The following is a 15200-nucleotide window of genomic DNA, read 5'->3' on the forward strand; positions in this document are numbered from 1 at the left end:
CGAACAGTGGAGGCGCGCGAATCCCGACTTGCATGCGCTTACACCATTCGCGTTACTGCAAATCCTGGGCTGGGCAACCATGCGCTCTTCCTCATTTGGTGCCCCATCCTGCGGTCAATATTTCCGACGCTATTGCTAGAAAGCCAGCGCCGCCCCGAACAACTCCGCCTGCCCCCGCCATCCCTCCACGCTACACACCATAGCCCATCTGCCGCTCCAAGCCCAACACCCTCCTGCCCTAGTCCTCTACACGACCGGCGCTGGCCCGGCGCCGCTCGCCACGCCCGGCCCCAACAGCCCCGACGCCCCCATGCCGCCCAGCCCATCCACCAGCGGGTGTGGCGGCAGGCTGCCGAAGTGCACCTGCTGCGCCTGGTTGTTGATCTTGGCGAACAGCAGCCGCAGCACCCGCTCCCGGTCCTCCCAGGGCAGGTCCTTGATGTCGTTGGCCACCGCGCGCCCCGCCGCCGCCGCGGTGTCACCAGGCTGTCGTGAGGGCCACAGGCTCTCGCGCTCAATCTCCCGCCGCACCGCGTGCAGGCTGGACAGCAGGAACGCCTCCACGTCACTGCGCTGCAGCAGCACCTCCTGAAGCAGCGGGGGGGGGGGTGGAGTCGAGGAGCGCGAGTCAGAGGCTCAGAGCCCTTCAAGCCACAAACAGGTATTTCTCATCAATTAGTCGCCGGGGGGGTCAGGCTGCTACCGTTTGGAACACCGTTCTGGACGAAACCATGCGTACATGCCTCCCGTTCCCGAGTACACGTCGCCGCACCTGCGCAAGCCGCCGCACGTTCTTGAGCTCGCGCGTTTTGAGCTTCACCAGCCGCCGCAGCGCTTCACTCTCTGCTTGCACGTCTGCGAGCGCCGCTGCTGTGGCTTTCGCGTTCGCTTGCCGCTCGCGGTCAAAGTCCGATACCACCTGTGTTGTGAGCACCCATCGCAACACAGCACCCCGGTAAATGTCAATGCCTTAGACATTGGCATAGCATCCTCACACACGCAAACTCCACACCATCAGCATGCATGTCTTGCTGGCAGACATCAGGCCCTCCGTCAACTTTGCCACGACACAAAGGCAACAAACCAGAACCCGTCAGCAGTCTCGCGGTCCCACGAGATCCGCACGCACCTGCTGCAGGCTGTTCTCCAGCGCCGTGATCCGCGACTGTGCGTCCTTCAGAGCCACCGCCTGCCGCGCGCCACGCTGTGCGTAGCCCGCCTCCAGGTCTGTCTTCAACCCCACCTCCCGCGTCAGCCGCGCCCGCGACTCCTCAAGCACCCGCACCTCCGCCTGCAGCGCCTCCGTCTCCTGCAGGGCACATGAAGACAACACACAAGTGCATGCCTTTTACCAACATATGGACGTCGACAAAACTCCTGAATCTGGAGGCGCCTCGCTCCGTCACAACGCCCATCGGTGCACTGACCGCGCCCACGACTGTCGTACGTGCGCCGGCCCGCACACAGCCGTAAGAAGCCGTCGCGCCCGCTCCGCCCCATACAACCCCCTCCAAGCTGCCCAAAGGACCCACCCACCTCGCCCAACCCCACCCCTGGTGCCGCACCTGCACGTGGATCTTGAGCTCCTCCGCCATGCGCCGGTTCTGCGCCAGGATGCGCTTCACGGACGCATCCAGCCGCTCATCCACCTCCTCCTCCGCGCTCTTCTTCAGCTCCTCCAGCCGCTGCTCATACTCCTTGCGCATGCGCGTGTTCAGCTCAAAATAGTACCTGCGGGTTCGGCAATGGAAGGTGGGGCCGGTCACGCGTGGGGAGGTGGGCGCGTGCCCAACGCCACGGGCCGCACACCCCTACCCCTGCACAGATCACCGGTCCCGGCCCCGTAGAAGCTTTTGACCCGTCGCCCAGACACGCATGGATCTGCGTTGCCGCACCACACGGCATCACACACAGGCTTTCTACGGTAGCACACACGCGCACACAATCCTGCATAGTTCCTTCCCTCGTGCTCTGTCTTCCCTTCTCCCACGCACCTGTCCAGCTCCACCCGCTGCTGCTCCAGCTTCTCCGTGAGCACCTGGTTCTCCTCCTTGAGCCGCATCAGCGCCTCCTCCACCTCCGCCTGCCGCTCCTTGAACTCCAGCACATTTGCCAGGTCGGCCTGCGCGTCCAGTTGTTTTGGATTGTTGTCAAGAAGCGCCCATGCAAGGCAGCTTGCGTGGTGCTTGCCAATGCCTGGCAGGACGCCTGAGTATTCAGGTTCCTGGCTTTCCAGTGCCGTTCCCACGTAACGAAGCAAAGGCACACGGTATTTACAACACAAGTCAAGCGCCCGCACGGCGCGTCACACCCACCTGCAGGTTGTCAATGACGCCCTGCAGCTCCCGCGCCTTGGCCTCCCCCTCCGCGCGTATCCGAGCCTTGTCCTTCTCCGCTGCCTCCTTCTGGGCAGCAATCTCCCCATCCTTATCGGCTGCGAGCTGCACGGCAAGCACACACACCAGGGCGCGCCGCAGTACGGTGTGTTACGTTGACACAAGGATGTGCACCGGGCCTGCGCGCGTGTCTCAGTTTGCAGTGAACTGCGTCCCTCCCAAATCTCTCACCTTCACCAAGTCCGACTCGAGCGCCGCGATTGCCTCGGTCTTTGCCAACAGCTCCCGCCGCAGGTGCTCGGTCACCTGTTGGAGTGCCAGCACGTTCAGCACGAAACCCAAGGACCCCATAATTGGTTTGTCGCATACTGCTCCCCTAGCCCTTCCGCAACACCCCACCTGATAGTTTTCCCGCTGCGTGTCCTCGAGCTGCTTGAGCAGCACACGGTTCTCATCCGCGACCTTGCTGAACTGGTTTTTGGTCTCCGCAAGGGCCTTCTTCTTCCGTTGGTTCCTGGAAATGTTAATATATGCATGTCAAATGTATGCCATGGGAGTCGCAGTCCGCTGCGGCGTCTCCGCGGTCTTTGCATGCTTACTCGGCAAGAATGACATATTGTGTTGCTGTGAGCTCCGTTGACACCTCATCGTGGCTCGCCATCTTTCTGCTTGCGCACTAGAGACCAGAGCGTTGAAACGTCGCTAGGGTCACTTCGAGGATTGCTCGAGCTCGGCTTTCTTTCACTATGTCATGTGTGTAATATTATTGCGTAACAAATGGTTCATGTTGAACGAGGGCCTTGTTAGAATATGGGAAAGCACTCTGTTCACTGACAAGCGCCTGGCGAGCTTGCTCGCTTTTGTGCAGTTCGATGTATGAAATGCAATGGTCTCACAGCAGAGAGTCTGGGCTTCGTGCAGCCTCGGCATTCGGCTTGACACGACCTGCCATGCCCCAGCTGACACCCCCCACGGCTGAACTCCGAGCCCGCTGCGCTGCCACCCCGGCCTCCTACCAGCTGTGCTATGATCTGGCCTGCGCTTGTGCATCGTGCCATTTCCTGGTCGGGCCTGGGCTCAGTGAGGTTGGGTTGCCAACGGCACACGAAGCGGCGGGGAAAATTTGGTCGGTGGCCGGAGCATGACAGCCGGACCGCAACACATCCAGTTCAGATTCAAATTGTTGAAATGGATACGGTGGTTTCTTGTGACCGCGCTCAAGGCATTACGTCTGCTCATGGTGACAACCACGCATGTGACTGATACGTGTGGTGGACGCTGTCGGACATGCGGCGACACCGGCAATGGCGCGCGGCCGGCGAGGCAATTCACCGCATGGTCCAGCACAACAGAGGACTTGTGTGCGCTTGTGCGTACGCATGGCTGAGGCCACCGAGGTTGCTGCTCCGGTGACGACGCAACGGCGCCTGCATTTCACGTGGGGCTGGGCCTGCCGCAATTGCTTCTGGCTCGGACGGCGGCGGCGAGCACGAGCAGGGATTCCCTGAGCACGAGGACGAGCCGGACTCAGGAGGAGCAGCAGGACATGTGGAGCGTGGGGGGTGGGGCGTGGGGGTTCGGGGTCCGGGGCAGGGGCTGACCTGGGTTGGGGCCCAGCTGGGGCCCTCGAGGCGCATCTCGATGCTGGGGACAGGGGTTGGGGGCTTCTGCGTGCAATGACAGCGATGACCTGCATTTCCGTATAAATCAATTACCTTGTCTCGTGTTTGTCGATAAGCCCATACAGTTGCCGAAATCGCGTCTCTTTGTTATTATGGGCGTTGCTTGGTGTCACCCTCACGCAGTAAAACTCTTTGCATATACCGTATTGCGAACGAATCTTCTGAAACTTGTGAACAAAGCTGGGGTCGCTGCGACTCTCACGGAGCGTTAGTTGCTGCGCTCGAACGGCCGCCCCAGCCTGTGAGCTGTGTTCCAGCCTCCCAGGAAGCACCTAAGGTCGGTGGTGTGCGGTGGAGGCACGTTGCAGTTCACATACCCGCACCTCCCCTGTCAGATATGCGGGTCCCAGCCAGCGCGTTCCCACCTGCCACAATGCTGATAAGCCCCTCCCCTTTGCAACGCACTGCGTGCTGGTTCAATGTTGTGCAGCAGCAATGGTTCCCTCATGGGGACAGTACAACCTGGCACGGCTACCGCTGGCCTTTCCTGTCAACCCCGAGGACGTCGGCCGGCCCACATCACCCCAGCACGACCGACACGTGTTCGACGGCATGTGCCCGCTGCTGGTGAAGATCTGCGCTTCGAGCCGGGCGGGCGAGCCTGCAGGCGGTTCTCAGGCTTCCTTTACAGCACGTCATCATGCGCCACCGTCACCGACTCACCGCTGCTAGCTGCATTGCCGGCGGCTTCGGTGGCAACCACCCGCCGGGAGCTGCGCCGCCCGCCGCAGAGGTGTTCAGGGCACGCTATTCCGACGGCTTTGAGGAGGTCATGGAGGTCCTGGCAGCCGCCGCCAACGGCATTCCGGACCTTGCCATCCTGAGGGGCTCTCGGCCCGCGCCGTGCTCCCTGGTCGGCATGCCGTGCAGCACAGGCGACACCGTCTACGCGCTGGGCTGCTCGCCCGCCGCCGGCAGCACCCCCTGCTGCCTGATGAACAAGGGCGTCGTGTCCAGCAGCCGGGTGGGCTGCATGGCCGTCGCCGCGCTGTAACGGGAGACTCGCTCCCTTGTCAACCTAGGCGACAATCCTCTTGTTACATTGGTGCGAAATGCCAGGAGTCACCCTGACTGTTGAGGTCCCAGGATCGATCCTGGATGGGTGCATGGGTCCGAACTAGTGCACAAGAGGGTTACACCCTCCTTGCCCTGAGGTGGATGGCCCGTGAGAGCGAGGCAACAACGCAACTGGGCCAAAGGCAGTAAACCCACCCCGCGCCTGCAGTGAGCCTAAAAACATCTACGGATGCGCTGGTGGTCTCACGAGGACGTTCGCTTCCAGGGGGGGAGGACTGTAACGGGAGACTCGCTCCCTTGTCAACCTAGGCGACAATCCTCTTGTTACACGCGCGCGCCGACCGCGGCTGCCGCGGCGGGCCGGTTGTGGACACACGCGGGCAGCTACTGGGCGTCGTCAACGGCGAGCTGCTGGGCACTGCTGCTGCTGCCTTTGCGCAGGCCGGCATCACCCCGGCCGCGGACGTGCACACGTTCCTGCTGCAGTCGGGCCAGCCGGGACTGGCGTGAGATGCATCCAGAATGGCTACCTGATGGGTAGTCACTAGGACGTATGTGGATTGCTTGCTACCGTATTGCGCGCCGGCTTAGGGGGCTGCAATGGACACGTGGCAAGTGTTCAACTCAACTAACGGTGGGCCGGTTGTTGGGCAATGGGCATGTGGCCGTCGCGGCGGCTCTCATTGCCTCACGCGTGTGCACTGATGCGGCTACTTGAGGTCATCACTGCCCTCCATCCAGGGCGCCGAGGTGTGCCGTGCTACGGGCACGCGGGTTGCACTTTGCCCCCCCGGGCAAATCACGGGGGCAAGGCGCGGATCGCACGTCGAACACCGCTGAGCGAGTGTGCAACAGGGGTGCAAGTAGTTCTGAGGCCTCTGGGCTGCTGGGGCTGACGCCTGAATCGCTTCGCTCGGGGGGCTCAGCCGTGTAGTAGCGGATTGGATGGAAGTGAGGACAAGAAGACGATGCGGTACGCATCGCCGATACGGTATGATGTTGTGTGTGGTCACAGGACGTCATTCCTGTCCTTAACCGAGGCCCGGGCGGGGGGGGGGGGCTTAGAACGTCTGTGCTACGTCAACTCCTAAAAGCCCTGGCTGCTCCTACCTTACATCGGGGCTTCAGCCCTGCTGCTGATGTTGATGTAAGATTGGAGGTTGGGAAGTGCCAAAATGCGCGGGGTATCCAGCCTGTACCGCCCGTGGAAGTTTGCAACCTGCGTGCTGGAGGAACGCCTTACTGGGGTACGCAGGCGCAGGGCTTGCGTTGCATCTGCCTGGGCGTCGGTACTGCTAGTGCAAGCTCGCTGGCTCGTGAGCTGCGTCTGAATGGGGTTCCCAGGGGTAGACCACCGCTGGCGAGAGGGCGTTCTCGCCCACGCGCGGCCCCAAATCCCGACCTCGCTACCGTATCCAGCAACTAACGGCAAACTCTTCTACCGTTTGAAACCAGGCCACATCCGCAGCCTACACTACATGCACGTATCATATTATCCAAATCAGCTGCGCTCAGCGCCTCAGGCTAGGGGAATGTGCCGGGTGAAAGGCCCTGAGTGGCCAGGGGACGAGCGGCACGGTTTCGTGAGCTTCCCATGTGAACTCCCACTACTTTTGTTCCTTAATTTTCGGTCGATACCCTGAGAGTTTGTGAACGACTTATCCTGTTAGGCTTTGCTGGTGTGTGGAGCGAGTCATGTCGGAACGGTGGTAGCACTGTTATGCCACATACTGATAGGCACACGAAATACGATGCGGGGTATCAGTCGGTAGCAAATAACCATGTGGAACATTACGGCCGGCCACCGCGCACCGCTAACTGGTGCATGCTCACTTCGCGCGGGAACTCGGCGAGCGGGCTGGACTCTCGTGCGCGAGCCCGGTTCTGCAAGGACGCTTGCCCTCTCACCTCAGCCGCTGAAATACATTAACGGTGCTTCGGCTGAGCTGCGGGCGAACCAACGTGGACAGCGCGCGGCCGTTGTCGTGGGCGCTGGTGGCGCGGGCCGTGCCAAGCGCATCTACCCCTGCAAGTACTGCGGCCACGTGCACAGCCGCTACCATGGTGAGGCCTGGACCTCAAGGCGTGGATAGGTAGTTTGACGAAAATAGGGGAAAGGGGATGACAGGCACGGGGCACGGAGTCGAGAGGGCAGATCGTGGCTGCTCTACCCACGAACGCACTGCACCTGTCGTGTCACCCTGCACATGCCTTTTCCCCCGCACGCCCTCCCTCCACGCCGTACCTCCACGCCTTCACGCCCCCCATCCACTCCCCCCCCCCACACACACACACACGCAGGCAAGTGCCAGCAGTGCGGCGCCTTCGGAGCCATGCCGCTGGAGGGCGAGGCGCCGCCCCCGCCCGCGGCGGCAGACGGGGTCCTGGGTGGCCGGGCGCGAGGCGGCGGCGGAGCGGGTGGGGCACGTCACGAGACACGGTCACACGGAACACGGGGGAGGGCTCTTTAGGCAGCTAGCCTCAGCTGTGGCAAACCTGTGAATGACCTGGCAAAGGAAAAAGTGTAGCGCCACTACCAAAAAGACGGTTGTCATAGACCTTGCAAGCACCGGTGCACCTACCGTATTACGCAAGCACGTTCTCGCTGTCACTCCTCTCGCTCTCAACTATCCGCCTCCCCTCCTGCTTGAGCGCAGGAGTACAAGCGCTGGAGCAGCTGCAGGCGGCAGTAGCAGCGGCGTCATACGGCGACGGCGGCGCTACAGCCGTGGGTGGCAGCGGCCGCTCGGTGGGCTGGGTGGCCAGCAACGGCGGGGCCGAGGACGACGCGCCGTTGTCGCTGCGGGCGCTGTCTCGGGCGGCGGCGGCGGGCGGGCTGGCGCGGCAGGGGCGCATCCCGCTCAGCGGCCGCACGGGAGCAGAGGTGCAGCGGTGAGGCGGGGTGTGTGCGGCTGTGTGTGTGTGTGTGTGTGTGTGTGTGTGTGTGTGTGTGTGTGTGTGTGTGTGTGTGTGTGTGTGTGTGTGTTTAGAGGGCAGCAGAAGTGTTTATGTGTGTGGCGGGTAGGGAAGGTGAAGGCGCGGGGATCGGGCTCAAGGTGGATGGGAGTCTGAGCGCTAGGAGCGGCGAGGTCTGGAAGAAAGGAAGGGCCAGGGGCAGGGCCGGTGGTGGCAGGCAAGCGGCTGGGTGTTGACACGGGACTGATGGGCACGGTGGGGCTGAGTCAGGCTGGCCGCAAGTCGGGCCCACTGGACCCGCTCGAGCTCCGTCTGGCCCGAGCTCGTGTGTCACGTGACCCGGACACCGCAGGGTGCTGGGCGGCGGTGTGGTGCCGGGGGCGCTGGTGCTGCTGGGCGGCGACCCGGGTGTGGGCAAGAGCACCATCACGCTGCAGGTGAGGGCCGGCCGCGAGCGCGCTCTCATCAATAGCGCTCACTAGCTGCCTCAACAGCGCTCATCAGCGCTCATCAGCGCTCACGAGCTGTCCTAAGCTCACCAGCCTTTGGTCAACGCTGCGTTTCTTACGCTGTGTAGCTCACACGTATGCCTTTGTTCACGCGCTATGCGCGTATGCCGGCGGTGCCGTATGCCGGCACGGGCGTATCATACACACGAGCACACACATGGGCGCAAAACCTGCGCATAATGGAACACACCTGCCACCCATTGGCAAAGACCCCTCTGTTGACTCCGCACACACCGCGCAGGGTTCGCTTTGCTGCATCGCATACACTGTCTTTGCGCAACGTTTTCCTTGTGCTCTTCAACACCGCGCAGGTCGCGGCGATGATGGCGCACCCGGAGATCGACTTTGACGCGCTGGAGGAGCGGCGGGCCGCGGCTGGAGGCAGCGGCGGCAGCGGCGGCGGCATGGGTGGAGGCGAGGAGCAGGAGGAGGACGGGGGCGAGGGGTCGGAGTTTGAGGAGTTGGAAAGAATGGACCGGACTGAGTTCGAGGGAGCAGGGGATGAGCGGTCAGCGGCGCAGCAGGCACGGCGGCTGAGGGGCAGTCGGGCCGAGGGGGGTGCTGACGGCGAGGAGTGGGAGGAGGGGCTGGAGGAGGAGGGGGAGCTGTACGACGAGGGGGAGGGAGAGGCGGAGGAGGAGGAGGACCAGGACGAGGAGGGCGGCGCCAGGGGTGCGGCTGTGGCGCTACAGCGGCACCGTACGGTGTTGTACGTGACGGCGGAAGAGACGCGGGAGCAGGTGAGGGGCGGGGGGGGGGGAGGTTGTTTCTTCGCACGGTCAACTGAGGACTAGGGCAGGCCGGGCGGGCCCAGAGGCAAGCCCGGCGGAGAGGCGCTGTTGCAGCTGCGGCTACCGCATGTGGCGGCCCTGCTTCGCTTCCCTCTGCCATGCCCTCTTTACCTTGTCGCCGCCGCCCCATCCACCCACTGCCCACTCGCGCACCCAGCCACTGCCACTCACCCACCCACCCACTGCCACTCACCCACCTGTCCTTCCCGCTCCCGCTGTCGTGCAGGTTGTGTCTCGCAGTCGGCGCATGGGCCTGCACCGCTGTGACCGCGTGGTGGTGCTGTGCCGCAGCGAGATGGCGGCCATTGTGCGTGAGTGGCCAGGAGGCGGGCGGGGGGGTGGCGGGTGGGTGGGTGGGTGGCAGTGGGTGGGTGGCAGTGGGTGGGTGGGTGGGTGGGTGGCAGTGGGTGGGTGGGTGGCAGTGGGTGGGTGGGTGGGTGGGTGGGTGGGTGGGTGGGTGGGTGGGTGGGTGGGTGGGTGGGTGGGTGGGTGGGTGGGTGGGTGGGTGGGTGGGTGGGTGGGTGGGAGCGGCACCTGGCCCTGGCCCCGACTGAGTGGCCGGCTACAGGCACCCGTGCTTTGCTCCCCGACGCTCCGCTTCGCATTACCCCCTCTCAGTCTCGTTGATACCAGGCCTGGACTTTACTACCCCCACTCAGTCACCCACCCACCCCCATACCAAGACACACACACACACACACACACGCGCGCTAATGCTCCTCCCCTCCCCCTCAGGCGCTGTGTTGGAGGTGCGGCCTGACGCGGTGGTGATGGACTCCATCAACACCGTGTACCTGGGCAGCCTGCCGCAGGCGCCCGGCACCGTGACGCAGGTGCGGCAGTGGGGGTGTGTTTGAAGGAGGGGGAGGTGGAGGAGGCGGGGTAGAGGAGGAGGGGCAGCCATTCATAAACGGCGGAGTGAACAACTGGATTGCAAGGGGGCGTGATGACGTGGTGGGGAGGGTGGCGGAAGGCAGCACGGGAGGAGCCACCACCACCCCCTTCTACGGTATGGGCACACACATACACACATACACCCTTTCTGCTTGTGCTTTCTCAACACACACACTCACGCACCCCCTTCCTCCCGCCTCTGTCAGATCCGCGAGTGCGGGCAGCTGCTGCTGCGCCTGGCCAAGGACCATCGCATCGCGCTGTTCATCATCGGCCACGTCACCAAGGGAGGAGAGATGGCCGGACCCAACATGCTGGCACACATGGTGCGCGTGTGTGTGTGTGTGTGCGTGTGTGGAAGGGGAGGGTGGAGGGAGGCCCGGATCCTTATGGAGGGGCTATGGCACCTGACAGTTTTAGACACACACATGGCCGGCTGCCGCCGTCTGCTGTCCCCGCCCGTTTGCCGTCCCCTGACCCCCACGCCCCCACGCCCGCTCTGCCCCACGCACCAACACCAACCCGCACCCACCCGCATACCCCCACCCACGCCCCCACGCCCCCATCGCCACCCGACCTCCCGTCAGGTGGACACGGTGTTGTACCTGGAGGGGGACGTGGCGCAGAGCGTGCGGCTGCTGCGGGTGGTCAAGAACCGACACGGCTCAGACGCCGAGTGCGGGGTGTTCAGCATGGACGGCAGCGGTGCGTGCGTGCGTGGGTGTGCGTGGGTGTGTGTAGGTGTGGGTGTGTGTGGGTATCTGTGTGGGGGCGTGGGTGCCGCCTGGCCGGAAAGAAAGCGAGTTGGCGGAAGGAAAGCGAGCTGGCTGAAGCGATGAACTGCGCGCCTGTGCGGATGTGCCGCCTGTGCGGCTGGAGCAAGGGCACGAGGTTGCGGCTTGTGCGCACTGCAGCCGCAGCGAATGCCGGGCCACGACACCCCGGGCAAGCTCTCGTTGCCAGTGGTTCGCAAACACGTGTCACGCGTCTCGTACCCATGCTCCGCGCACATACCACGCGTGTTTCCTTCCGTGTATTCACACACACACACACACACACACACACACACACACACAACACACACACACACACACACACACACACACACACAACACACACACACACACACAACACACACACACGCACACACGCACACGCACACACACACACACAACACACACGCACACGCTTCATCTTGTAATATCAACACACGCACACGCAACCTGCCTACCCCTTAAGGCCTGCACGCGGTGGCCAACCAGTCGGCGCTGTTCCTGGAGAGCCGCATGGCGGACGCCGAGGGCGGCGCGGACGGCGCGGACGACCTGGCGGCGAGCAGTGTGGTGGGCGTGACCATGCAGGGCAGCCGGGCCATCCTGGTGGAGGTGCAGGTGCGTGTGGTCGGGTGGATTTGGAGCTGTGGATTCGGAAGATGTGCCTCTTCAGAAGCAAAATAGCTTCGTTACACGTAGTAAACGCTGTGCCTCAACAACAGGCGCTGGTGAGTCCGCTGGGTGAGCGAGCCGCCGCCGCCGCCAGTGCTCTATCTTACAGGTCAGTGGGCGGTGCGGTACGGCAGTACGGCGCATCAGCTAGCCAACTACCCAACCGCCGCAGCCCCCACGGCATCAACAAGGCGTGCGCATGAATCGCATCCGCTTTCGCTTCCGCGCCCCATCCGCGCACAACCATTTCCTCGACCATGCAGCCCCATCCCATCCCATCCAGCACCCCGCCTCCGCCCACCCCCCGCTCCCCCCCCAGTGCATCCTGTACCGCTCTCCTAAACATCCTTGCAACCCCCCCCCCCCTGCCCCGCCCCCCCGCCCGCCCCGCAGGTCCGCCACGGGTGTGGACAAGGGCCGGCTGGCCACGCTGTGCGCCATCCTGGACAAGCACGTGCCCACCCTGGAGCTGGCCAACTGCTCCGTCATCGTCAACGTCGTGGGCGGCGCGCAGGTGTGGCGTGTGTGTGGGTGGGTGGGTGTGTATGTGTGTGTGTGTGTGTAACTCCCTCTCCCTGCCTCACCGGGCGCCCGGAGTGTGACGAATGCGCATCAGCAAACTTCCAGCCAGCCAGCAACTTTTCGGTATAGTAACTCCGGCGTTCGACCAGCTGCGCACTACTGCCCTGCCGTTGCAAATTGTTTGCCATCTGCTGGGGTCTAGGCGTCAGCTGCACCCTACGGGACCCCGCCAACCTGCCTATACACTGTCCCGTCGCACATCCCTGCCTCGGTGCTTCTGCCTCTGCGTCTGCCTCGGCCGCGCACACATGAACATACACACATGGTGTTCTGCGTGTTTCTTCCCTTGTGCTTTCTGACACACATGATGTCGGCCTTCTTGTGCTTCCCTCCACAACAACGCACACACATGCCCTCAGGTGCGCGACGTGGCGAGCGACCTGGCCATAGCGGTGGCGGTGGCCGCCTCCTACTACAACGTAGCCGTGCCCCGAGACCTGGCCGTGTGCGGAGAGGTGAGGCGGGCGGCAGTAGCAGCAGCAGCGGTGGCAGCAGAAACAGCTGCTGTGGTAGTGTCAGCGGTGGCGGTCAAGGGGGCCAGAGTTATGAGGCTTCTCGGCCTGTCCCACTCCCCTCAACCTGCTTTTCATTTAGGTCTCCAGGTCCGGTGTTTACCGTGTCAGTTGTATTGGAACCGACCGACCGCCCACGCACCCACGCACCCACGCGCCCGCTCACCCCCTCACACGCACCCCCACACCCCAGGTGGACCTGGCCGGCCGTGTGCGCTGCTCCTTCCAGCGGCTGGACGTGCGCGTGCGCGAGGCCGCCAAGCTGGGCTTCAGGCGCGTCGTCATCCCGCGGGTGAGAGCGGCTGCGAGGGCTGGAGTGTCAGGTGTGGGCGCGCATGTGGGTGTGTGGGTGCGTGCGTGCGTGCGTGTGGGGGGGGGGGCGTGTGTGTGTGTATGTATGTGTGTGTGTGTGTGTGTGTGTGTGTGCGCGCGCGGACCGGGTGGAGTCAGGACTGCGCCGCAGCGGGTGCCGGGCAGGCGGTGGGTCCGTGAGCCGATCGCGGCGCAGGCATGGAGCCCCAGGAGCAAGGAGCAAGGCAGTTTTCAGCTGGGCCATGCACCTGTCTGGTCGCCTGTCCCTCCCCTGTCCCCTGCCCCTGCCCCCTGCCCCCACGGATCCCTCCTCCCCTGCACCCTCCGGGCATGCTGCCCTTCATCGCTACGCGCGCGATCCGGTGTGCCGTGTGCCGTGTGCTGTGTGCTGTGTGGTGTGTGCCGCAGACCAAGGGCTGGGAGCGGCTGGTGTCGGACGGGCAGCTGGCGGCTGCGGGCGTGGAGGTGGTGGCGGTGCGGACCGTGGCGGAGGCGCTACTGGCAGGGCTGGGGGCGGGCACGGCAGACCACCGCCCGCCGCATGTGAGTGGCCAGGCAGGCCGCAGCGGCACCCTGTGCGTGTTCATGTGCGAGTATGTCTGATTGCGCCGCATGCTGCGTGGATTGGTATAGCATGGTGGATACGCAGGCGGCTGTGCTTCTGCGATACAAGAATAGTGCACAGCGACATGCTCCTTCCTCTTCTCTGCGTGCCCTTCCCCATGCACACAGGTCAAGCCGCCGGCGCGCGGCAAGCCGCCGCCGGGTACGGGGCGGCCTGGCTCACGCTTCACTCGCTCGGGGCCGCCCGTGCAGCAGCAGCACCAGGAGCAGGCCGAGGAGGCCGTTGGGGCCGAAGAGCAGCAGCGGCAGCAGCAGGGCGAATGGCACTACATGCAGGGCGGGGCGGCCGCCACAGGACCCGAGATGCAACAGCCGTACCCAGACCAGACGTCGTACCAGGATCCGGCCTACCAGCAGCAGCTGTCGTACCAGCAGCAACAGTACCAGCAGCCGTACCCGCAACAGCCGCAGCCGTACATTGCCGTAGACAGCGCCTGGCCGCGTGCGGCGGCCATGGGCGGCGTGGCAGCGGCTTACGCCGCAGCGGCGGCGGCGCCGCCGTATCCTGGCGCGGCGCCGGCGCCGCCGGCTGAGGCGTACGGTGAGCAGTGGGGCGGCGGCGGGCCCGCTGCCGCCTGGCAGGGAGTTTTGGATCTGGATTCCGAGGCGGTGGGCGGCGCGGCTCATGTCTTGGGTGGGAGCTATGGCAGCTATGGGGAGGCGGGCGAGAGAAGCGGTGGCGTGGAGGAGCAGGAGGCGGAGGCGGAGCAGGGGATGAAGGAGCAGGAGGTTGAGGCGTTGCGGCCGCAGTTTGGCTACGGCGCCCCGGCAGCGGCGTCGGGCATCGCAGGGAGAGGCGGAGTGGCTTCGGCGGTGATGGTGGCGGGCGTGTCGGCGGACGGTGCGGACGAGGATGCGTTGGAGGGCATGAGTCTGCGACAGCGGCGTAAGGGGCGGCGCCCTGCGGGCAAGTGAAGAGAATTGGGGTGTGGGGTGAACCGTGTGCATGGTGCTGGGTTGCGTTGGGTGGCGTTGATTGGTGAGGGCGCATTCAGCGGACGCTGGCGAGGCGGTCGTTAATGCCAGCCGAAGGCGGGGCGGCGCAAGGGACGGCACTCAGCGGGCAATTTAAGTGGATTGGGGCATGGGCCGCAACACGCTCTGTTGAAGTTTTGAGGGCGCATTGAGCGCAAGCTGGGGAGGCGGTCGGCGGTCGTAATGGGCGGTGCCGCTCTGGGGCTATGGGGTGGGGGTTGTGGTGGGACCACGGCGGGTGTGGCTGCCGGGCTGCTGGTGTGCTTGGCGAGCTGGAGGGGCCGGCGGTGAGTGGAAATGGCGGTGAGTGGAAATGGCGGGCGGTGAGGTCGAACGGCCGCTCAAGGCGTCGAGAGCTGTGGCGGTGCGGTGGTGTACTGCTGGCCAGTGCTGGCCAGTCGCACTGGGAGGCGGGGCACATGCAGGCGCACACGTGCACAGCCCTCAAGTTCTCAGGCCGATTACATCCCGACCTGAGCGTAAGGGTCGTGTCGTGCATACCGTCAGTTCAGTGCTCAGTGGGTACTGGCGTCCAGGAAGCATGGCTTCTACCGTACACTGTACTGATGTTGATTGATGTTGTTTACGGCTTGCCTGCAGTACAC

The 15200-nt window shown here is 64.2% G+C and overlaps 3 protein-coding genes across 5 annotated transcripts; 2 read left to right on the plus strand and 1 right to left on the minus strand.

Moving 5' to 3' along the window:
* Positions 1-26: 26 nt before the first annotated feature.
* CHLRE_07g317850v5 (uncharacterized protein) lies at positions 27-3207 on the minus strand. Its single transcript, XM_001700955.2, has 9 exons — positions 2936-3207; positions 2736-2850; positions 2568-2642; positions 2316-2441; positions 1995-2122; positions 1566-1731; positions 1130-1309; positions 773-919; positions 27-588 (listed from the first exon to the last, which is right to left on the minus strand). Exons 1-9 carry the CDS (start codon positions 2995-2997, stop codon positions 247-249), a joined length of 1341 nt encoding a protein of 446 aa, XP_001701007.1. The 5' UTR covers positions 2998-3207; the 3' UTR covers positions 27-246.
* Positions 3208-4077: 870 nt separating this feature from the next.
* CHLRE_07g317864v5 (uncharacterized protein) lies at positions 4078-6419 on the plus strand. Of its 3 annotated transcripts, none has more exons than XM_043063918.1 (3): positions 4078-4295; positions 4449-4613; positions 4750-6419. In XM_043063918.1, the coding sequence occupies exons 2-3, from the start codon at positions 4454-4456 to the stop codon at positions 5010-5012; spliced, it is 423 nt and encodes a 140-aa protein (XP_042922486.1). In that variant the 5' UTR covers positions 4078-4295; positions 4449-4453; the 3' UTR covers positions 5013-6419. The 3 variants fall into 3 exon arrangements, with proteins under 3 accessions (XP_042922486.1, XP_042922484.1, XP_042922485.1); XM_043063917.1 differs by having other exon boundaries at positions 4750-6198; XM_043063916.1 differs by having other exon boundaries at positions 4452-4613; positions 4750-6198.
* Positions 6420-6667: 248 nt separating this feature from the next.
* On the plus strand, positions 6668-15199 carry CHLRE_07g317908v5 (uncharacterized protein). Its single transcript, XM_043063919.1, has 16 exons — positions 6668-7099; positions 7337-7453; positions 7693-7927; positions 8304-8388; positions 8772-9200; positions 9478-9562; positions 9987-10084; positions 10352-10471; positions 10733-10850; positions 11385-11536; positions 11641-11699; positions 11984-12104; positions 12532-12627; positions 12878-12976; positions 13405-13539; positions 13729-15199. The coding sequence occupies exons 1-16, from the start codon at positions 6817-6819 to the stop codon at positions 14533-14535; spliced, it is 3039 nt and encodes a 1012-aa protein (XP_042922487.1). The 5' UTR covers positions 6668-6816; the 3' UTR covers positions 14536-15199.
* Position 15200: the final 1 nt, after the last annotated feature.

The sequence above is a fragment of the Chlamydomonas reinhardtii genome, chromosome 7 (assembly GCF_000002595.2).
Source record: "Chlamydomonas reinhardtii strain CC-503 cw92 mt+ chromosome 7, whole genome shotgun sequence".
Lineage (NCBI taxonomy): Eukaryota > Viridiplantae > Chlorophyta > Chlorophyceae > Chlamydomonadales > Chlamydomonadaceae > Chlamydomonas > Chlamydomonas reinhardtii.